The 23,099-nt window shown below is 53.8% G+C and overlaps 1 protein-coding gene across 3 annotated transcripts in view; it reads right to left on the bottom strand.

Annotated features, from left to right (window-relative positions):
- Positions 1-4,204: 4,204 nt before the first annotated feature.
- Positions 4,205-23,099, bottom strand: part of Tnfrsf8 (TNF receptor superfamily member 8) — a 56,196-nt gene continuing 37,301 nt past the window's right edge. For all 3 annotated transcript variants that reach the window (XM_087214653.1, XM_021243565.2, XM_013065058.3), the window contains 7 exons: positions 22,275-22,365; positions 21,881-21,993; positions 21,027-21,128; positions 20,864-20,917; positions 14,367-14,392; positions 12,238-12,445; positions 4,205-9,841 (listed from right to left, as the gene is read on the bottom strand). In XM_087214653.1, coding sequence (XP_087070779.1) covers positions 9,594-9,841; positions 12,238-12,445; positions 14,367-14,392; positions 20,864-20,917; positions 21,027-21,128; positions 21,881-21,993; positions 22,275-22,365 — 842 coding nt within the window. In that variant the 3' untranslated portion in view covers positions 4,205-9,593. The remainder of the gene's footprint in view (positions 9,842-12,237; positions 12,446-14,366; positions 14,393-20,863; positions 20,918-21,026; positions 21,129-21,880; positions 21,994-22,274; positions 22,366-23,099) is intronic.

Raw genomic sequence — 23,099 nt, 5'->3', positions numbered from 1 at the left:
ATAGCTACTCCTGCTTTTTGGGGAGTTCCTGTTGCATGGAGTATTGTTTTCCACCCTTTAAGTTTCAGTCTATGAGTTTCTTTTTGAATAAAGTGTGTTTCTTGTTTGCAGCATATTGTTGGATCTTGCTTCTTGACCCATTCTGCCAGTCTATTTCTTTTGATTGGTGAATTGAGACCATTAACATTGATGTTTATAACTGATACCTATTGATTTATCATTGTCATGACTTTTTTGTTGTTGAATTCTCCCCCTTTGCTTTTAATTTCTTGTTGTGCCTGATGGATTCATTCTGCTGGGCTTCCTGGGGTTGTGATCCTCATTTTCTTTTCCTAGGATATTGTCTAACATTTTTTGGAGTGCTAGTTTGGTATTCATGAAGTTCCTAAGTTGCTCTTTCTCATGAAAGTATCTTATTTCTCCATCAATTTTGAAAGATAGTTTTGCAGGGTACATCAATCTGGGTTGGAGGCTGTTTTCCTGTAGTGCTTGAAATACATCACTCCAAGATCTTCTTGCCTTGAGGGTTTGTGCTGAAAATTCTGCTGTGATTCTGATGAGATTTCCTTTGTATGTGATTTGTTTCTTTTCTCTAACTGCTTGTAGAATTTTGTTCTTCTGTTGGGTTTCTGGAATCTTAACTATTATATGCCTAGGTGTAGATTTTTTTTTTTTTGATCAAGGTTGGTTGGAGTCCTATATGTCTCACTTATCTGTATATCAAGTTCTTTTCCCCTGCTTGGGAAGTTTTCTGCCATCACTTCTGTGAACAGTATTTTTATGTCATCTCCACTCTCTCCTGTTTCTTCATTGACTCCAATCAGTCTTATGTTATTATTCTTTGCATTGTCTAGCACCTGCTGGATTGATTTCTCATGGTCCCTTACTATTGTAAAGAAATTTTTCTTTTCCTCCTCACTAATTGCAATCTTATCTTCTATATCTGAAATTCTTTCCTCACATTCACTCATTCTGTTGCATAAACTTTCAATGGAGTTTTTAATCTCCTGGAAATCTGTTTGCATCTGTTTTATGGATTCCATTTGTTTCCTATGTTGGAATTCCATCATGTTCGTCAGCTCCTCTATTTTTTTACCTCTGTCTTCTCTAGATTATTAATCATGTCTTGCACTATGGGCACAATCTCTGCCGTTATCTGAGAAATTATTTGATTTCATTTTTTCCAGATCCTCTTTCATTGCCAGTTCAGGGAGTCCAGGTAGTTGAGTATCAGATTGTTCCGTCTCGTTTCCCTTTGGGGTTGCTTTCAGTGATCTGGTTTTAAGACTTGTTTATATGTCTTCTCATTTCATGGTGGGGGCATTGCTGCTGGTGCCCTCGAGACTCATCTCCTTGGGACTGGGTGGGGCTCTGCTCCTCTGTGCTGGGGGCAGTGGTATGGCAGCCCATGGGGATGATTTTTCTTAGCAAGGCTCTGTAGACTTCAATTGCCTTTTCTGTTTTAGTGGGAAATGCTTCTGGCCAGGGATTTAGCTCAGTGGCTCCATCACCTGCCTCGCAAGTGCAAGGACCCAAGTTCGATCCCCAGTACAAAAAAAAAAGCCCTGAGTCTTTTGGATCTTTTCAAATATCATTGGCTGACTGGCCAATGAAGGCTGCATTAACAATTTGCTGACGTTCCTGGGCTTCAGGGTCATAGCGGGTATAGACTCATTAGGCTCCACACAATCTCTCATAGAATTCAGCTGGGCTTTCATCTGATTTTTGGATGGTATCTGTTCCTTTTGACATGTTTATAGGCCTCTTTCCACCCTTTTTAAGACCCACTGAGAGGGCATTCCAACCAGTTTAAGGCTTCTAGTACTTCCTCTGTTATGGTTTTAGTCTGGTCGACCTTTAGGCAGTGCTTCAGCAACCCAGTGGTCTGGGTCAGCTGTAGCGGGAGGGCCTTGGGCCTCCATCCAGTATCCACCATTGTTTCTCTGTGGTGAAGAGGGTCATAAGGAGTTGTTGACAGTCACCCCAAGTAGGCCAGTGAGGGCCAGAGATTTAGCTCAGTGGTGCCGCTGCCTGTCTAGCAAGCAAAACGTCCTGAGTTCTATCCCCAGTACTGCAAAAAAAAAAAAAAATTTTTAAAAACCAAGTAGGCTGGTGAGTTTCGAAGATGTAGTTTACGAGTTCTATCATTCCCTGTGGCTTCTCAGTGTAAGAGGGATTGTGGTTTTTCCATTTCAGGTTGCAGGTGCAGAAAGTCTGGTGATATCTCAAGGGTTGCTGGCCAGGCACTGGGAGGATTCCTGGATATTCATGCAACAGCATTTAAAGGTGAGCTAAGGGTTTAGACTGTGTGGCTGATAGATGATGTCTGAGGGGGACCTCTGCGGGCTCAGGTGGGGGTGGTGAGGATCCTGCCTGCATATCAGAAACTAAATGGGAGCAGAGGAGGCAGAAAAACAGTCCCCGCTGGACTTGATGTTGTGGGTGATGTGACAGAGGCCAGGTTTTGTTGTGCTGGAATCAGTGGAGAAACAGTACTGAGTGGTATCATTTGAGTAGAGACAGGCATGGTTCCAGGCGCAAGGTTAAAAATTGGTTGCCATGGGACCAGAGGAGCAGGTGGTGTTGGTGATGGAAAGCTGGGGCAAGACCAGGCAACATCACCTGAACCGGAACAGGCACCATTGCTGGTATGGGGGCAGGCCCTGGCAACGGGAATGTGGGGCCCGAGGTGGAGTCAGGTGACATCACAGGAAGATGGGCGGTACCGCCGCTGGCTGTGATGGCGGCAACTGGGTGGAAGAATCAGGCAATGCTCGCATAGAACTAGGGGCAGGCACCAGAGGAGATGGAGATGTTGGCACTGTGGCTCAGCGTTGTGGCACATAAGGCAGAGGAAAGCCTGATTCTTGCTACACTTGATCTTAGCCAAAAGGCCAAGAAGTGATGACCCTGATTCTTCCTGAGAAGGCTCCTCTGGGAAGACTGGATAAAGTCTCTAGTTGGGGCTGTTCCCAGGCAGGCACTGGGCAGCTCCTCCTACCACTGTTTTTAGGACTGGTGGGGCTCTTTTGCACCTCTAAAATGGCTCCTGGCCTTTTCAAGGCCCAAACACAGAGCCATAGTGGCAGGTTTAAACAAAGATTAAGCCAGGAGTCTATATAAGGGAACTGGTCAGGGTGGCCTCCTCCGTTGGTCTCAGCAACTTTGTTCCAAACTTGGCAGACAATGTCTGCATTCAGCGTTCCCTCTGGCAGCCATTCTGGGCAGAGTTTTGGCCAGTCAATCTCACAGAAGGTACGCAGCTTCTGGGGTTTCATTTTTACTTCATAATTACCAGTATAGCCCTCCCTAAATTTTTTTAGCATACATTCTAACACTGTGGGTTTGGATTGACTTGCACCCATTCTGGTTAGCTCCCTAGGTGTATGTAGTGTTCTTTTGTTTGGAGTCACACACAGACAAAGGATGGGTGCCCTTCCCCTGAGGGAAGGACCAAGCAAGCGTTCCTCTGGCCATGGGCCTCTCAGCCACTTTAAGGACCATCCAGGCTTGAGGGGTTATCTCATCACAAGAGCCCCCACTTGGCCTTTCTTAGATCCATCCACGGAATCACAGAACAAACTCAGTCAGACCCTTAGGTCCAAGAGGGATCTCCCCTCTCTTCCCTGTGAGCCACACGGACGAGGTACTGAGGACAGTATCCAGTTGCATTCATTCATACCCACACTCTCCAGGCATTCAGAGGTTAAACACTCCAACCCTCTCTCCAGGGATTCTCTCTTCTCAAGCTAGCAGGCAGAAACTGAAACTAAACCAAAAATAAGCAGGACACGTTTGTTCTCATACAGGGGTGACCAAGCCCTCCTTCTGCCTGAGCAGGGCAGGATTAAACAAATTAACTAGGATGCCCCCCCAGGGGGGTCTTACCTGACCTGATGGCCAGACTGGACTAAACCAAATGAGCATCCTCACTCCTTCTGGATCTGGATCCAGGCTGTGAGCAGTTCATCCCCAGTCCTCTGAGGAGACTCAGAGAAATCTCTGAGAGCGTGCCATTCCGTCAAGGGGCCGGAGAGGTCCCCGCTCCCTCACAAGGGCTTCAACTGGTGATTTTAATCAATCAGTGAGGTCAGTTTTTCTGGCCAATGCACCAAATGTAATGGCAGAGTTACAGTCCACAGTGTGGCAGCTCTTAGTGGTAGAGCAAGATCAGGCCAAGAAGAATTGAGAACGTACCCAGAGGTTGGAAGCAAATGTACAGCTTTATTATGCCGGCGGGCTTATCCGGGATTTCTCCACAAAGCAATCATCCCAGAGCTGGCAGTGAACAGGGTTTATATGGGACAAGGGAAGAAGGGTGGGGATACAGAAGCAAGGCATTTATCATCAGTTCATTGGTTGAGGAAGTTACATTTAGTTTACATGATTTGATAAAAAAAGTACACTGGATACAGGCATTTACTGAAAACAAAGGACAATGAAGGAGGACATGGGATAGGTGTGGGAGGGGGTAAGACCCAGGGGTGGTTCTTTGTCAGTTAGGTCAGCTAGCCACAGGGAAAACCTTTATTTTGACTCAGAAATCGTTTTCTGGCTCACTATACTTTCTGCCTTGCCTTTATTGCCCAGAACTGCCTTTACTATTCTAGGTCTCTTCTGGTTCCAAATGAATTTTAGGATAGTTTTTTTCTAATTCTGTGAGATATTCTATTGGGATTTTGATTGGGATTGCATTGACTCTGTATAACAATTTTGTAAGTGTGGCCATTTTTCACTATAATGGGTCTTCCTATCCAAGAACAAGGCATATCTTTCCTTTTCTTTAGTTTTTTAAGACAAGGTCTCACTATTCCCTCAGGCTGGCCTTGAACTCAGCGATCCTCCTGCCTCAGCCTCCTGAGTGCTGGGATCACAGGTGTGTGCCACCACACCCAGCTCCATTTTCTGATACCCTCTTCAATCTCCTTTTTCAGAGTACTGTAGTTTTCAATGTAGAATTCTTTTACTTCTTTTGTTAGATTGATTCCCAGGTTTTTCATTTTTTTGGATGCTACTACGAAAAGGATTATTTCTTTAATTTCTCTCTCCAGGAGTCTGTTATTTGTATACAGGAAGACTATTGACTTTTGCGGGGGGGGGGGGGGCGGTGCTGAGGATCAGACTCGGGATCTTGCTCTTGTGAGGCAGGCGGTGGAACCACTGAGCTAAATCCCTGGCCCAACTATTGACTTTTGAGTGTTGACTTTGTATCCGCCTATGCCACTGAATTTGGTTATCAAATCTAGAAGTCTTTTGGTGGAGTTTTTGGGGTCTTCTATATACAGTATCATGTCATCCACAAATAATGATAATTTAACTTCTTCCTTTCCTATCCTTATTCTTTTTGTTTCCTTCTCTTGTCGACTTGCTGTGGCTAATGCTTCCAGAACTATGTTGAACAGGAGTGGTGACAGTGGACATCCTTGTCTTGTTCCTGATTTTAGAGTGAAAGCTTTCAGTTTCTGTCCATTTCATATGATGTTGGCTGTTGGTTTGTCGTAGATGGCTTTTATCAGATTGAGATAAAGATCATCCATTCCAGTTTTCTCTAGGTTTTTTTTTTTTATCATGAATGGGTGCTGGCTTGTGTCAAACCCCTTTTTTGCATCTATTGAGATGATCATACGGTTTTTGTCCTTGGCTCTGTTATTATGGCATATTACATTTATTGATTTGCATATGTTGAACCATCCCTGTGCCCCTGGGATGAACCCCACTTGGTCACGGTGTATGATCTTGATGATTTGCTGTACTCTGTTTGCCAGAAACTTATTGAGGATTTTTGCATCTATGTTCATTAGGGAGATTGGCCTATAATTCTCCTTTTTGATTCAATCCTTGTCTGGCTTTGCAATCAGAAAAACAGGGCAGGCCCTGCTGGCCACGATGACAAACCCCAGCTAGGACCTTGGGAAGCAGACCCAGGGCCAGAGCACAAACAAAGGCTTCAGCCTCCCCAGCGATTTTCCCCTCAAAGATGCCTGAAGAAAAAGGAACCTACAGGAGTGAGTCCTACCCTCCCCAGGCGGCACCAGGCGAGCCCCACCGCCAGAACAGTAACCAGGAACATTGTCTTTGCTCCCTGCCCTTTCTGGAAAACACATCCAAGTGCTTCCTGGCTACCAGCAACTGCCCCAGCTTCCTTCTGAAATAGGTTAATAGAACTGCTAATGCCTGGGGCTTGGCCTTTCTCACTCAGGGCTGGGAAAATGCCAGGTCACTCATTGTTCTAACACTGAGGAAAACAGAAGTAAACATCTAGTGGTGCTCTGTGATAAGATCTGACACCTCACAATGGCTCACCCTGCCAGGCTCAGAGACCATCTGCCCCTGCAAACCTCCTGTCACCCACCTCACTCACCAAGCTGCCCCACCCAGTGCCCTTCCCAAACAGCATGGCCAGCAGCCTTCTCACCCCAGGGCCCTTGCACGAGACACTCCCTCCCTTCCAGACCTTGCTAGCTTGGTACATCACTTGGGTGGGGCCCAGAGCCCTTTGGAGACACCTTCCCTGACTCCAGTGTCATTTGCAGGTGACCCCTTGTAAGCAGGACAGGGCTGAATTTGGTGGTGTAGGACGGGCTGGCTCCTGGGATGGAATGAGACAGACTTAGGGTCAGGGAGTGCACATCACCAGTCAGGTGACATCTCAGGGAAGCTTCGCGACTCCATCAGGCAGGAACTGATACTCCTGTTTCACAGTGGTGGAAAGTGAAAGCCACGGTTTGTTCCCTCCAGGACTCCGTTGTGTTGTGACTTGGCTGCCACTGTGGTGCGGTATTGCCCTGAAGGGCGGATCGGGTCACTCATAGCATCTCGGAGAGTCAGTTAACACTGTTGGGGGTGTTGTGTCCTCCTGAGTAGGAACGGGACCACGTACCACAAGAATGGGCTGTAGAAACAGGTGTCGCTGGCGTCCTGCTCCTCACTCACGCCTACCGCACCTCCCTCTTTCACTGCAAGTCAACGTGGACTCCCAGAGTTGGGCCTCTTCAGAAGGGTGAGCCCAAGCTCTTCAGAAACTTCCCCGGCTCAGGTGTTGCTAGAGCAACAGAGAACAAACCAAGCTTCCGAGCCTGAGAGGGGTCATGGAACAAACTCTAGCAGAGCTGAGATTCGAGCCTGGCTCTCGCCCAGGGGCGCCATTCCATCTGCAGGCGAGAAGGCAGAACTCCAACCCTTCTACACAGCAGTGCCTGGTGACCAGGGGACAACTGGCCAGGACCCAGTGCTGAGTCCTCAGGACCCTGTTGGGAGGGGAGATTGGTCCTCTAGTTCTGTATCAGGGACTGGTGCCAGGCCTCAGAGCTTCTAGGAACCGAGGAATGGTTCACTGATGGGAAACAATGGGGTTTTTTTGTTTTTTTCTTTTCCAGTACTAGGGATCGAACTTGGGACCTTACACTGGCGAGGCAGGCGTGGACCACCAAGCCACATCCCCAGCCCAACAATGGCTTTTCCTTGAAGGCAATAGCTTCCGTAGGACACTTATTCTTGCTTATATCTGCCAGGAAGGTGGGTGGGTAGGGGTTGCAGCCTGACAATTGCTACCCAGCAGAGCAGGGGCCTTGTGCATCTGCCTGGGGGACATCAAAGCAATCAGAGGTCAAGATGGACCTGAATACATCACTGTTCCCTGGGCTGAATGCATGGGTTCAGGAGCCAGGCTGTGGCGGGGGCGGGGGGGGGGCTTGGGGTGGGGGGAAGGTCTCCTCATGGCCCTTGGTCTTCACCCCACCTGGGAGCCACAGTCAAGGGAGCTGTGCCGGGGGAGCTTGGGGTCCCTCTGGCTCAGCCCCAGAAGCCCAAGACCCACAGTCCTCCCTGGGCTGCTCTGGGCTTGGGCCCTGGCTCACTGTTTGGAGTCTCCTTCTCCAAGCCTTGGGCTGCTCGGCCAGCCCAGGGAGGAGTTGGCCCCAGAGAGGTTCTGATCCCTTCTGCAAGCACCCAGAGGTGACCTAGGACAAGACTATGATATTCTGAGTGTCCTCAAAGGGTAGGCTGTGGGGCAGGAAATGGGGTTACATGGAGGGAGAAGCAGCCTTGCTGGATAAGGAAGGGCTTTGTGCAGCGAGAGGGGGAGCCCCTGCAGGGAGCAGCTCCTGTCCCTGGCCATGAGTGTCGGGGTGAAGAAGGAGCCTAGCCCTGGGGAGGGAATCCTGTGACGCTCCTGCTCCAAGCCTCTCAAATGTTATCTCCATAATCCCTGCTGGGCCACATGATTCATTGTTTGTAAAGGATCTTATGGATTTTTAGATGGTTAAAAATTGTGCAAAGGGCACTGGGCGAGTGCCTGCCTTATTTAGCCAAGGTTTTCAGCATGCCCTGTGGTGCCCACGGCTCCTCCTGGCTGCAGCGTGCTGGGCACACCCACTCCATCCCGGCACGAGACAGCGGCAGACACTCAAAGTCCCCCTGGCCCAGGTCCAGGGCCCGGTGTGTGAGCACCTCTCGAAGTGGCCCAGCTGTTCCAGCTTTCCCCAAAACATCTGAGTGGTTTCCGAAACTACGCTTCTAACTCCTGAGACAGCCTCAACTTCCTCCAGAGAGTGAAGGCTGGGGAGTAAACACAGCCTCCCAGCTCGTGGGTAAGTCCAGGGGTCTCCTCGAGGCTGACCCACAGATGTGTCATCACCACTTGTTTGCTAAAGAGACCCAGAGACCAGGCCACAAGCTGCAAGTCGGAGCAACTCTGATCCTTCACATTACCACAGAGCGCCCAAAATCCAGTTGCAACCACCAAACGCTCTCTTTCCCATTGGTGCAGAGTGAGGCCGGGTGTCCGTGTGAGGCCAGGGGCTTTCCGGTGCCCACACCTGACGGGTACAGGGCCAGGGCGAACGGCTCCACAAGCATGGAAGATCGAGGACAGAGGCCTCTGATTCCCAAGACCATGAGGGTGGGGCTGCCGAGCAGTCCAGGAAGGGCCGCTGCTCAGACTCCTCACTGGGAGAAGACCCTGGGCAGAGCAGGGCAGGCCGTTCTCCATGGCAGCTGGTGGATGGAGTCTCCAGCTGGGGCCTGGCACTGAGATGCTGAAGGCCTATAGGCACCTGGGTCTCAAAATCCTCCTGCCGTGGCGACTGCGGGACATTTGGAGACAAGTGCGTGGTTCCTGGGTCTTCCCCAGTGCAGAGAGCCATGCGATGGTGCAGCCCAGATGGTGCCAGCGACAGCAGTGATGACACCTCATCCCTCAACTTCCCTTCTGACTCAGGAGAAAGCCACAAGGCTGGCTTGCAGCCCACTGGGAGCCAGGTTTACAGTAACTGGGGGCTGGCAGGAGGCCAGCAAGGCCCGATGGGCATCACTGCTGAGGCCCAGGGAGAGAGGAGGGCACAGGGGCACACGGGACCGGCCTCGTGTCCCCTCTCTCGGTGAGCACCGGCCCTGGTACTGAGTGTCTGGTGCCAAGTCTGGGCCCAGCACTCTCGGCAGCCACGGGAGGCAGCTTGGCCATCGGTGGTCCGCCGTGGGATGCCGGGGCCTCAGCCCACACTGTGTGGCCCCTGCCCGCCAGCTGGGCAGCTCCAGTGCCACTCTGGCCTGCCAGGACCCCCGGCCACCCTCCCCGCCCCCGTCCAGCCTGGGTCTCACTTCCCACGGGGCCAGGGGTCCTCCTTCCCTTCCTCCTCCACAGAGAACATTACGATGTCCCCGCCGCTGCCCAGGGGCGGCTCTGTCTCCTGCTCAGGGTAGTGGGGGGCGTGGTACACCTCCAGCTCGGCCTCCAGCCCAGGCCCCGCTGGGCCCACGGTGCCCCCGGTGCCCCGGCCCTCGGGCACCTCCGTCTTCACACTCCCCACGATCACTGTGTCAGCCTTCATGATGTAGATCTTCTCTGTAAGGCAAAGGGTCGGCTGAGGCAGGGAGACCAGAGGCCCAAGACAGGAGCAAGGAGACAGCGGAGGGGCCAAGTCCCTCTCCCGCAGCTCCTGCTGTGTGACTCCAGGCAGGTGACACAGCCTCTGCTGCACACAGCCGGGCACCTGCTCCTTAAGGCGACCTGCTAGGCACTTTGGGGGCAGCACAGGGTGGCAACCGGACTAGGGCAGGCAGCAGAGCTGGGCATCGGCTGGGCACGTGTCACTGCCACACACCAAGTCTGAGGTTCTGCCAAGGTTGTCCCCATTTCACAGATGGGAACCTCAAGCCCAGCAAGGTCAAAGGACCTCTCCAAGGTCACCAAGTGAAATCCCAAAGGAAACCCCCACCCTGGCTGGCTGCCCTTCCGGCTTCCATCCACAGGCTTGAAGCAGACCCTGGGTGACCAGCTGTCCCTGCTTGCCTCCCGGGAGCCCCTCAGTGTGGGCAAGCCTGCCTGGCAGGTGGTCTGCAGGTGCCTGGCTCTGCCGAGCAGCAGCAGCAGCCAGGGGCTGGGCCAGTGTTCCGGGGTGTCCTGCAAGCACAGAGTGGGTGCTGGGTCAGTGTGGCTGGGTTGGATGACCCAGCGCTGATGCGGGGGCTCCATCATGGATGTGGATGTGGAGGCTCGGGGGAGACAGGCTACCAAGAAGCCGGAGGGGAGCCTGGGCTGGGGCCAGCGCTGATGCCCACGGACTCAGGCCAGGCTCCAGCTCTCAGCTGTCCTGCCCCGGGGCCCTGGAGACCACATGCGGAAGCTCAAGAGGGAACTGGAAAGTAGGTGTGTGGGGCACAGGGCTCAGGGACCCCTGCTTCTCTGGGTAACCCGGTTACACCCCTCAGATTCAGGACCCTCAGAAAAGATTCCCAGGGGCCCTGGCATCCTCAACCTCATTGCACAATGTCAGCTCTGCTATTTTGGTTTCTGGCTCTCCCAGGAAAGAAAAAGAATAAAAATAACAATAGGAACCCAGGGGCCAGGCAAAGGAAAGGGACCAGCTCAGGGACAAACAGAGACCAGGGAGGGACCCAGGCCTCAGCCCATAACCTCTACACAGGCCTGAGTCCCGATCAGAGGAACTGGGCAAGAGGCAGAGCCAGAGGTCACAGGCAAGGTGTCCGTAGGTGGCGAGTGGCCAGAGGAGGACAGAAGGGGCAACAGTGAAGAGACAGCAGCAAGATCGCAGGGTGTGGGGACCGGGGTGGTTCGGGCGAAAGCCAGGCGGGACCTCTAGCTCTGCCCAATCCTAGGGTCCCCACCCATAGCTGTGGGGTCTTCCAGGGCTGCTAGGCCCTCTGGGGTCCCCCAAGCGCCAGGCAGCTGTCATGATGAGGCAGAGGGCTCCCACCTGGTGCCCGGGAGACCCACACTTCTTCCTGCCTTGGAAGTGGACGGGGTGCCTCTCGGGAGTATCAGGGGACAAGGGGTCACCTGCATCTTGGTGTCTGAGAGGACCCCCAAGGCCTCCCCTGGGTGCCCTGTGCCCCCGAGAGGCTGGCAGGAGGCTGGGCAAGGCTGCCCCACTCCCTAGCCCCATACTCCCAGGCTCTGCTTGGACTCACACCCTCTGGTTAGGACTTCTTAGGAAATCCAAAGGAGAAACCCTTGACAGTATTTCCCAAAATGCATTCTTTTCTAATACAACTTACTGAAAGTTACAATTGCAAAAGTTTGTTCAAGACGAAAGACGCCCTGCAGTTCTGCCCCCAGCGCCTGCAGCAGGAATGTGGGGAACCATTACAAATGCCTCTCCCCACCCACCAGGGGCCAGGTGCCCGAGCAGGTTGGCGTGCAAGGTGTGGACAGGCACACTGCCGGGAGCTGGGGACACTGAGCGGGGGAAGCTGGGCTCTCGGCACAGAGCAGAGGGGCACCCGGCCTCCAGGTGTAGAGAGGCAGGAAGGCTTCTTGGCTGTTCTCGGGGGGGAAGCGGCTCCCACAGAGACGCTGAGAGGAGAAGAAGGATCCACAAATGGGGAAAGCAGACAGGGGGGTCAGGAGGGCTTGGGGCCAGGACAGCTGGCTGTGGCCAGGTTAGGAACCCTGAACCTCATCCTGAAGTCCCTCGTCTGTCTTCCTCCCGTCCCCTCAGGGGCTCCATGTTGGTGACTGGGGGAGGGACTCCGCTTGCTCTTTAATAATAGCAGACGCGGTGCTGTGGATGGCACCCCGGGCTCAGGATGTCAGGAGTCTCCCAGTGGCCCCAGAAGCACACACTCCTGTCCCTCGGCCTGGGCAGAACCTGCACCCGGGCAGGCGAAGCCCACCTTGTGGCCTGGGGCGCCCACATCTCTGTCCCGCTGGGCCCTGGTTCCCGTCCAGGCCCCACACCCCACTGGCTGCCCCTGCACCCCACAAACAGGCCGACTCACCGATCCGGTTGTTGGTGTGCTCTGTGGACTCCCGGGGCTCAGGGGGGTCCCTGGGAGGTGAGGCACCCCCGGGAGGACTGTCATCCAGCAGCAGGAGGCTCTCGGGGCAGGCCGCCCCCACACTGGCACAGGTCTCCTCGACCCAGGGGCTTGATACATTCAGTGCCCCTGTGCCCGGCTCTGTCCCTGACCTGTCACTCCCGGGCCGCTGCGGAAGGAGAGCGGGTGTTGAGACAGGATGTCACCCAACTCCCCACCTCTGACCCGAGGGGGCCTCCCCTCTGCTTTAGAGCTGCCCCAGGCCACCCTGGGTCTGCTGAGCTTTGACAGCTCGAGGGACCTGTGTGGAGTCTCTCTGGGGACACTGGATGCTTTCACTTTGCACAAATGAAGCTGCAGGCAGCTCCTCCTGTGTCTGGCTGGTTCTGAGACACGGACATGTTCACCCTCTCGACCCCTAAATATGACCTGCGTCATACTAGCACCTGCCCCTTTCATAGATGAGGAAACTGAGGCACAGAGGGGTGGAGTAATTCACCCAGAGTCGGTAAGTACCTGCCCGGGACCTGAATGCTGGTGTCTCCTCCAGGCCCCTGCCTTCTGGAGCTTTCCGGCCCAGGTCCCCAGCCCTGACCTCCTCCAACAGAAGCCTTTTATTTTAAGGACCCTAATGTGTTTCCAAAAAAGTGCTGTGTTTAGGAGAGTATTGGTTTGTTTTTTACTCTTACATGTAAATGCAAAGGAAAGGTGGTCCCATACGGTAATAAATAATATTCACTCTCAGTCTTCAAAAGGAGTCAGAGCCGGGTGTGGTGACACATGCCTGTAATCCTAGCACTTGGGAGCTGAGGCAGGAGGACTCCTGTGAGTACAAGGCCAGCCCGAACTACATAGGGAGACCCTGTCTCCAAAAGATTTTTTTTAAAAAAGGAGTTTGAGAGATTCGGAAAGCATATCTACCTATGTAATCATGAATATTCTTTTATAGTAATTTGAAGGCCAAAAGACTGCCCATTTAAATAAGTGAGTAGAATGGGTTGGCCCATGTAGCAAAGTCATATTTTGTTATCTTACAAATCATCAAATATCTTTTTTCATGAAGTTCCTCAGGATGGGAACAACTTGTCAGATCCTGGCCTATTTGAATGTGAGTATGCATCGCTTGAAATGAACTATGGTTCTGTATTTGTGTTTAAAGAACAGGAACTTAGCACAGGAAGGCTAGGATTAAAAGAAAGTAATAGAAAAAGCAATAAATGAAAAAACAAAACAAAAACCATGTGAGCCACACCCGAGAGACAGCCTCACACAGATGCCGTCCCCCAGGATGGTGTCCCTCACCCACCCATCCCTCACCACCCCGGAAGCTGGGCCGGGGGAGGCGCCAGGACCCGCACCCTGCACGCAGCCCACATGAGTGGCTTGAGAGTCACAGCGGCATCTGCAAAGCCACAGCCCCAAGCCAGATGCATGGTGAGCGCCCCATGAGTGACCTCGCAGCTCAGGGGACAGGGCCCAGCGCCAGCCCTAGGGTCCCCCAGTGCAGGGCTCCATCCTAACAGCGCCTCCAGCTCCAGAATCCCTGACTTGTCTGAGCTACCAGCTCCTCCTCTGAAAGCCGAGATAAGAGAGCCAAGCTCTGGGTGTGGAACAGGACCCAGGAAAAGCTTCCAGAAAGCACACAGGTCCCCAGCGCAGAGTAAGTGTTTGATATGTGGGAGTCGATCTTTAAAGAATCGTTGCTACCAATCTGTCACCCAGCTTCGGGGACGAGACTCATAGAAGGAAGGAGGAAAGGGGAAAAATACTACACCGCCTCCTCCCCGACCAGACCTGGTGTCCAAAGTGGCCAAAACCAAATTACCATAGGCAAGCCTTTCTGGAAAATCCCCTGCATCCAGGCCAGGAGCTGGAAGCTGCCCAGGGTGGAGCTGGGGCCCTGGCCAAGGTCTGCTGAGGCCCCAGGCCCAGCCCTGTGCCCATAGCTCTCCACGGGGCTGATCTCTGGGCACAGGGTGGGGGTCCCGGAGCCTCCCCTGCCCCGGCAGCCTGAGGAGCTGCAGATCTGATAGGAGAGGAGTGAGATTTAGGGGCACAAAGCAGGGCCGGAGTGAGGAAGGGGTCCTTACCGTCAGGCTCCTCCTGGATCTGGAATCTGGAAGAAGCAAAAGGACAGCAAACTCATCAAGGGCGGCCTGGCAGCCGCGTCCCTGCCTCTCCCACCCGTCAGCAAATGGCACCCCACAGTCAGGGGTGGTGGCACGGAGCTCTGGCCCGGGGGTCCTCAGCCTGGAGCTCAATGGGCAAGGTGGAGGAGGGTCAGCAGTCACCTCCCAAGCACTCACTTCTCCAGCTGTGGTTGGACAACCAGGAGCCCCACCTCACTCCCTCTGCTACCTGCCGCTCTTCGAGTGAGGGACTACACCAAAGGCCACCAGGACCCCTCCCCAGACCCCCAGCACACGCAAGGCAACTGGTTCAGGAAAGGCACACGCCCCGACCACAGCCCAGGAGGCCTATGTGGGCCAAAGTAGGTCTGCGGCTGCTGCCACCTGCCCAGGGAGCCTCTCGGGGTTGGAGGCCCTGCAAAACTCACTGGGGGACCTCGAGACAGGCGATGGAGAGGACAACGGCCCTCAGGCCACCTCCCTCCCTTCCATGCCAGCCTCTGTGGCATGGCCTTTACCTGCTTGTCTCCAGCCCCTGCCCTCCACTCCAGGACGCCTCAGGGTTACACAGGGGCCAGGTCGTGGCTGAGCCTACAGTGACACTTACCAGTGGCTCACTAGGGCCAGGGATTTAGCTCAGTGGTTCCAGTGCCTGCCTCGCAAGCTCAAAGTCCCGAGTTCGATCCCCAGTACCAAAATAAAAATAAAAATAGTGGCTCACTGGCCGTGCAAGGGGGCAGGGTGGCCCCCTGGCATGAAATCCCCCCAGGCAAGGCAGCCCAGGCCAGGCCCATCCTCCAACACCTCCGGGAGGCCATGTACCAGACAGAGTGTGCAGAGAGCTATGTGGCCACCTGGACCAATCTGCCAGGGAGAGGCCAGCAAGGCCACCGAGCCACCCCTAAAGCTCTCTGCCCCCCGCAGCTCTGGGGAACCAGAAGCCCTGCATCCTAGCTGACAGGTTCACCAAAGATCAACCAACCAAAAAGACGAAAGACCAGGGATGCAGTGTGAACACATTGTGTGGGCCCTCGCTGGCTCTGGGAAGTGCTCATTTTTTCTTCTTTTTGTGGAATTGAGGCTCAAACATGGGGTCTTCACACTGAGCTATAGCCCCTCTGTAAATTTTTTAGTTTTTTGAGATGGGCTCTTGCCAAGTCACTAAATTTCTGAGGATGGGCCTGAACTTGTCATCCTCCTGCCTCAGCCTCCCAGAGTGCTGGGATCACAGGGGTGCAGAAGTGCTCCTAGTGGCATCTTGTCCAAGCTCACAGCAGCCTTGACTGGTGGGGAAAAGGACCAGATGATACTCAAAAGATGAGACACGACTGGGTCACAATGTCACATATGTGCCACGCCTACCACGTGTCCTAGTAGCTGTTGTCCCAACACAGTGGTCACCTTCAGTGGCTGTGGCTTATTCCCTAGAGGCCACCACTGACCACTGCCCAAACCACCACATCTTTAAAAATCATGTCAGCGAAGCTAAATCTTTGTTCTTGGAAAGTAATCTTGAGTTCTGTGGACAGCAAGCTGCATGTGCCAAATCCTCCAACAGCCGGGGGTAAGAAGTGTGTGACAAAGAAACAAGGCAAAACAAATAAAAATAACAAATGCAGAGCACCTCAGAGAGGAAGTGGGTAAACCGTGCAGCAGGCGTTCACAGCCTGGAAACAGGTTCTAGCTTATTGTAAAGAGTCCGCTGGCAACACAAACCTCACGGCCTCCATTGACCCACAGACCCTCTTTGGGGACCACACCCTCAGGAAGTCACCCGAGAGAGGACAAAAAGTCCGTGTACAGCAGAGGTATTTATCAGAACCCAAAACACTGCAAACGAGCCAAAGCCAATTACCAAACAGTGGGGCAACTCAGCAGACCTAGAGGGGCCTCCTGGGATGTGAGACCCAGTGCAGCACTGTCTCTGAGCCTCAGTCTCCTTATCTGGAAAATCAGACCAGTCACGCCAGCTTTGGAGGATAGAACCAGATCTCAAAAGTGCAGGCGGGGCTGGGGGGAGCTCAGTGGTAGAGCACTTTCCTTGTATGCCCAAGGCCCTGGTTCCATCCCCAGACTGAAAAAAGAATCTAGAATTTTGTTTAATATTCTAATTATTATTTACTTATAAATTGGGTAAATTAATTCTAAGTGGGGCTGGGGATAAGCATTTGCTTAGCATGCACAAGGCACTGGGTACTGCAAAAATGAAAGTGTGGGGCCAGGGATTTAGCTCAGTGGTTCCACCGCCTGCCTCACAAGCGCAAGGACCTGAGTTCGATCCCCGGTACCCCCCCCCAAAAAGTATGAAGGTGTTGTGGGCTAAGCCACATTGACAGGAGGTGACAGAATGCCACTGTGCTCTGGTCTCTCTCCCCCAAATACCAGAGTCCACTGTAAACAGGAGAAAAGGATTATGTCATGCCTGGCCTGAAGGAGACATCCACAGCAAACATACCTCTCTCTGCAAACAGGCTACTCTCAGTAAATGGGACAGAGAGCCAGAAAGAAAATTTAGGACAGAGTATATAATTGCCTTGGCACTGAGAAATCCAGTGAGTATCTGCACACCTGCACTGACCATCCTTGGACCCTCAGTCATAAACATTTCTTATGATCACAGCGCCCTCCCAAACCCTACATGAACTTAGTTTTCTTTCACAGCCAGCTGCTGAAATCTGCCCCAGTTTCAGTCCTTGCTCACACCTGGACAAGAAGAAAGCTTTTTCTCACACAAAGCCTGAGTGGTCTCTCACATGCCGCTGAGACAACAGATTAGACAATTCTCCAAAGGAGGGCATCCGGCAAAATACCCGGCCAGCTCTCTGCAAAACTGTCAAGGATCCAAGGCTGAGGGGAATCCGAGAAACTGTCACAGGCAGGCCAGAAGCCCATGCAGACATTATGACCAAATGTAAGGAGCAACCCTGGCACCCAGGGAAAATGCACGGGCCTTCGAGAATAATAAGAACCTGTCCATACTGGCCCATGTATTGTGACAAACGTGCGGTGCTGATGTAGATGTTACGAAAAGAGGGAACCTGGAGAACTCTCTGTACTACCTTCTCCAACACTCTGTAAATGGAAGTCTCTTTCGAATTATTTTTTCACATTAAAATATTACTAAGGAAAGATACCCAGGGTGCTACTAGCGTGTGGTGGGGTGGTGGGGAGCCGAGAGGCCACCATGGCCCAGCACTGAACAAAACCCAGTATTGGGTACCAATGCTTGGAACCAACCATACAACAGCATGAAGGTAAAAAGGCAGAATTCAGAAGGTCCTGTCTCTGCCTGCAGCCCTGGGCCCTGTCACAGTCTTCCAGGGCTCTGATAAAGACCAAAGCAAATCTCATCAAGGGCAGAGGTCAGATTTCACAAGCGCTTTGCCCCTAAAAGCGTTGCTTCAGTCTGTTCCTCTTCATTTATTGGTTCCCTTGCCATTTGAAATAACCAAGATCTTCTCGGAAACCTGGCTGGCACCCAAGACCTGAGCCCGGGCAGTGGAGGCCCTGGGACTAACACACGGTGTTCCAGAGGCTCCTCCGAAGGCGAGCATGTGAGTTCTGACCACACAAGATGCAAAGACCTTGCTCCCTTCCATCCCTGTCATTGTCCCCTTCTAGTCCCTTCCCCTCTGGCTGTGACTCCCGCGGAAGAGGCCCAGAGAGAGGGCTGGGGATTTAGCTCAGCGGTTCCAGCGCTGCCTTGCAAGCACAAGGTCCTGAGTTTGATTCCTGGTACCAAAAAAAAAAAAGAGGCCCAGACAGGCCAGGCACCCCTCAGAATGAAGAAATGCCAGGGAACCAAGGATGGGTGACATCACCAGGACACAGGAGCCCTGTGACCAATGACCAAATCATCTGTGTCAGTGATGGTAACAGATTCTCCCAGATCACAACACATCAAAGAGGTGGAAATCCTGGAGAACAGCCAGATGTAGTTGCACAAGTGCAGGAAATGATGGGTGATAAACAGCAAGTGATAGCTTTTAAAGCAGTCAGTGGTCACTGAAGGGAAGAAGGGAGGCTCACAGTGCAGGAGCCTGGCCCACGCGCCAGGGAAGGAATATGGGGAGCCCTGGTAGGATGCCCCAGGGCCCAGCATCATTTCTGGGATCTTCAGGCCAAAGACACACACCCTGCCAGACACGCCCACAGTCAGGGGCCCCTGCCAAGTCACCAGCCTGCTCCCAAGTGTCAAGGCCCATAGAGCAAAGGCAGGATGGTAGGAGACTCCCAAGACCAGGCAACCAGGGGCAGCCTTCGCTCCTGGCCTGGGCTCTCCTGCTGTGAAGGAGGTTATGCAGACAGATGAAGAGCCCTGATCAGTCCTGGGGACTGGCTGGTGACAATGCATCACCACAAGTTCCTTGGTTCTGATGCTTGGAAAACAGTCCGGTAAAAATCCACTGAGGTATTCGGGCGTCATGAGGCACTGAGTCTGAAAGCACCTCTCGAAATGGTTCAGGGAAAAGTCAGCTCTTTTTGCATGGTGCTTGCAACTTCCTGTGAGTCTGAAATCACTTCCGAATTTCTCAATCTCAATCTTCCTGGAATAACAGTCAAGGCAACACCTCAAGTGCACATTTCAGACGAGTGCTTCTCAGCCAGAGCTAGCTCTCCCCTGGGCCCCTGGGACATTGCCTGGGATATTTTCCATCATCACAGCCGGGGACAGGGACACCAGCATCTACCCCGTGAGCTGCTAACCGACCCATGGAGCACTGTGTCCTCCGTGGCCAAGAATCACCCCTTCCTCACTGCCAACTCTGCTGAGGGTGAGGAACCTTTTTTCAAACATCTTAACAAGAGGGATAGCAAATTCCTATTTGCTAAGCAGGTGGCCTTCAACAGGCATCTCTGTCTTCCTGGGCCTGAGGCTGCTTGGCCGTGAAATGCAGACAGAAGTCTAAGTGCCTCAAGTACAGTGAGATCACCTGTGTGCTTTGCAAATGGCAGCCACCAAAGATACTTGAGGTAAAGTCCCAGCAGTTCAGGAGATGGCGCTGAGCATGCCCTCGCCCCAGCAAGACCCCAGATCCCTGACACACACCAGGGGGGAGAAGGGTCTCCTCACAGAGCTCCTGGAAGTGCCCATCTCATCATCTTTAGCCCCTTCAAGCCACTCAGTCTGAAAGCCAGGGACACACTCTGGGCCCTGCCTGCTTGCTCCTCCAACACTACTCTCCTCGGGCCTGTGGACCTGGACCCCCAGGGACCCCGGAAGCCGAGGGCCAGAAATGACCTGAGAGAGAATGTCTCTCCCCGAATCTCCACACCTCTGAGCTCTTAAGGGAAGGTGCTTTTTTTGTCTTTTTGTTTTTTGGTAACAAAACTGCTCTCATGAAAGTCGAAAGAAAAAAATAAACTGACAGCAATGGAAACTCTAATACTAGAAAAATGTCAAGAAAGCAAATGTCGGTTTCAATGAGACACAGGGCCTGACAGCTCATGGAAACTGGCTTGAAACCATCAAAACAGAGCCCCTCCTCACCGAGGGAAAGCGGTGCTTGCTTGTGAAACTCGTCAACCTCAAAACACCCCTGAGTGGACCGGGGTTTCAAGCCCAAGTCAACTGTTGGCCCCTGCCAGGCTCTGGGGGTCAGGGGGAGGCTCGGTCAGAGGCAAGGAGCTGGGGCCGCAGAGGGGACAAGGGGACAGCTGAGCCTGTGACAAACCCGGTCAGCAGCTGGGCCAGCCTCCCAGGGGACCAGCGTCTGAGCTGGCGCCGCTGCTTCCGGGCTGTGTGGCCTGCCTGCTGTCCACACTGAGACTCGTCTCCTTCTCCGAGTGAGGAGCCACCCGGGAGGGGTCCGCAGACCCCATGGCAGCTTCCTGCACCCTGGAGGGCGAGGCTCGGGCTGTCAGCCTGCTGGGCCAGCACATAGTGGGTGCCGAGGCAGCCCCTGTCCAACTGGAATGGGTGGCACGGGCAGCAGAGACCCTCAGGCGGGTGAAGGCTGAAGACCCCAGCCAGCCTGGGCTGCTGGAAGGCTGGGGGGCTGGCCGGGGGCCACCTGGAGTCTGGGCAGGGCTCAGTGAGGAGGACCGGGGAGTGGCTCCATGGTCCATCCATGACCACAGCCCGCGTCCTGAGCGCTGCTCCACACCTGAGCACTGCAGGCCCCACGGCCCCCACTAGAGGAAACCAAGACCCAGAGGCCTGAGCAACTCGCCGAGGCCAGGTAGTGACTCCTAAGTGGCAGAGCCAGGGTCCCAGGCCTGTGAGCCCACCCTGTGTTCCTACACCCCTCTGCTCCTCTGCCAGACAGCGGAAGCAGAAGGGAGGAAGGGAGGAGAGGGAACAAAGGAGGAAGGAGGGAGGGGAAAGGGAGAGGTGAAGTGAGGAGCAGGCCTCAGGATGGGGACTGTGGTGCAGGAAGGAAGGTGGGTGTGCAGCCCCTGTCCTGTCCCACACATGCCCCTGCCACAGCCGGCAGCACCCAGCACCCGGCACTTACCCGCCCGCTCCAGCTTCGGTCGGAAGGTGTGGGTCGGGTAGCACAGGTGCAGCTCTGCAACGACACCAGGCGGGCTGGGTGCTACCCAGAGAGTGGGGCAGGCAGGACCCTGACCAGGGGCCCAGAGCAGCCACCCCCTGGGCCCGAGGACACAGCCACTCACTCTGGCAGATCCGCGCCCTGCAGGCCCTCCGGAAGCACAGGAGGAAGGAGCCGGAGCCCAGCGCCACGGCCAGCACCATGGCCACCCAGAAGAGCACGGGTCCTGCAACACAGAGCTGCCCTCACTCTCTGCCCCACAGCGCCGAGCCCGGAGCCCCGGCCACAACCACCCAGGACAGCTCTGGCCACACACTGCCTCCTCCTCCTCCTCCTCCTCCTGGGGCTGGACATGCGTGACAGGACCTGGCCCATCCCTCACCTGCCTGTCCTCCCCCACCTGGCTCCAGGAAACTGGCCAACTACTTCAGTTGCGAGAAGCACAAACCATTTTAATTTTAGAGGGTGAGAAACTGGGGTGTGGAGAACTGAAGAGGGAATTGAGGTTCAAAAGAACAAAGTTTGAGGGCGGTGAGGAGGGATAGCGTGGCCTGGGAACTACCGCCACCTAGTGTTGGTAACCAGAACTGCCAATCAGTGTTGTTTCATTAGCGCTTGTAGCAACTCCCCAATGCGGGGTAACACGGCTACTACACACTACATGCTTACGGCCTCCATGGTCTATGCAGTTACCATCTCACATTTGAAAACAACGAGGCTCCAGTGCAAAAGGTAGAAATCAGTGCAAAGGGGCTGGGTTCAATCCCCAGTACCACAAAACAAAACCAAAAAAACCCACTATTTTTCTGAATAGCAGTTACGGGCCACAGGGATGAAGCCAGGAAAAAAGAAAATTCTGCTCAGAACAATTGAAGAATTGTCACTAGCAAGCGACAAAGCCACCGTCTTCACTAGAGAAGCCAGGAATCTGGGGTCGACCTTGGCTCCCCCCCACCCCGAGCCCTGAGCCGCAGTTACCTGGATCCAAAATGGGCTTCCCTGTGGAGGAGAGGGAGACTGGAGCGCTAGTGGAGATGGGCGGCCTGCGGCTGGTTGGGGAGCCCTCCAGGGGGCTCAGCGTGGGGCTCGTGCTGCAGGGAGAGAGGTCACAGAGAAAGGGGACCAGCTGCTGAACAGTTCTCTCCCAGAGAGGGCATCGGCAAAGCCTGGGCCCCTGACCCTCTGCCCAAGATCTGCCAGGCAGTGCCAGGCCGGGGACTGGGTTCCTGGGCCTTCTGCCTTTTCCACGGCTGCCAACACTGTGCCAGACTCGCATTCCCCAAAATGACCCGCGGGCTTGGTGTGGAAGCACCCCCAGGCCTGTAAACCCCCGCCAACCACAGGCACAGCAGGAGAGGAGGGCCTGGATCACCTGGCAGGAGCCTTGCTGCTTTCTGGGGTGCTGCAGTCAGGACAGGCCCCTGGGGGAAGCGGCTTGGAGGTGGCATCCCCGCCAGCCACACCTGCAGGAAGTGGCGACATCCTAGAATCAGGGCCAGGGAGCCTGGCCTCCCCGAGAGACCACCACAGGGATGCAGCCCTGAGGGGGAAGTCTGCAACCGGAGTCCACCCCAGAGTCCACCCCTGCCGTGACAGCCCACTGGGCAACCAGGGCTTCAGACGCTGCAGTCACCTGGGAAGATGACCCTGTGGCTCTAGGCCTTTTTTTTTTTTTTTTTCCTGTGCTACTGAGGATTGAAGCAGGGCCTTTGCACAGAGCTACATCCTCAGTCCTTTTTTATTTCTTTTTTTTCTTTCTTTTTTTTTTTTTGGTACTGGGGATCGAACTCGGGTCCTTACGCTTGCAAGGCAGGCGGCAGAACCACATCCCCAGCCCATTCCTTTTTTATTTCTTTGAGACAGATCTCACTAAATTGCCTAGGCTGGGCTTGAACTTGCAAACCTCCTGCCTCAGCCTCCAAGTGCTGGGCTTACAGGCCTGTGTTGTCATGCCCAGCTTTTTGAATTTACTTAAGAGAAACCTAAAATTGAGCGTTTAGTTTTTAGTTTTGGGGGTTTTTTTGGTACCAAGGATCGAACTCCGGACCTTGCACTTGCGAGGCAAGTGGCAGCACCACTGAGCTAAATCCCCAGCCCTAAAATTGAGTGTTTAAATGTAGCCTCAAGATTTTTGTTTTGTTTTGTTTTGTTTTGTTTTGAGGCTGCATCTTGCTATGTAGCCCAGGCTGGCCTTGAA

This window comes from Heterocephalus glaber, unplaced genomic scaffold, assembly GCF_053883595.1.
Source record: "Heterocephalus glaber isolate CG9 unplaced genomic scaffold, H.glaber_assembly_v1.0 deba00001447, whole genome shotgun sequence".
In the NCBI taxonomy this organism is placed as follows: Eukaryota; Metazoa; Chordata; class Mammalia; order Rodentia; family Bathyergidae; genus Heterocephalus; species Heterocephalus glaber.
Note: the sequence above shows the minus strand (reverse complement) of the source record. Positions and strands in the feature narration are given on the sequence as shown.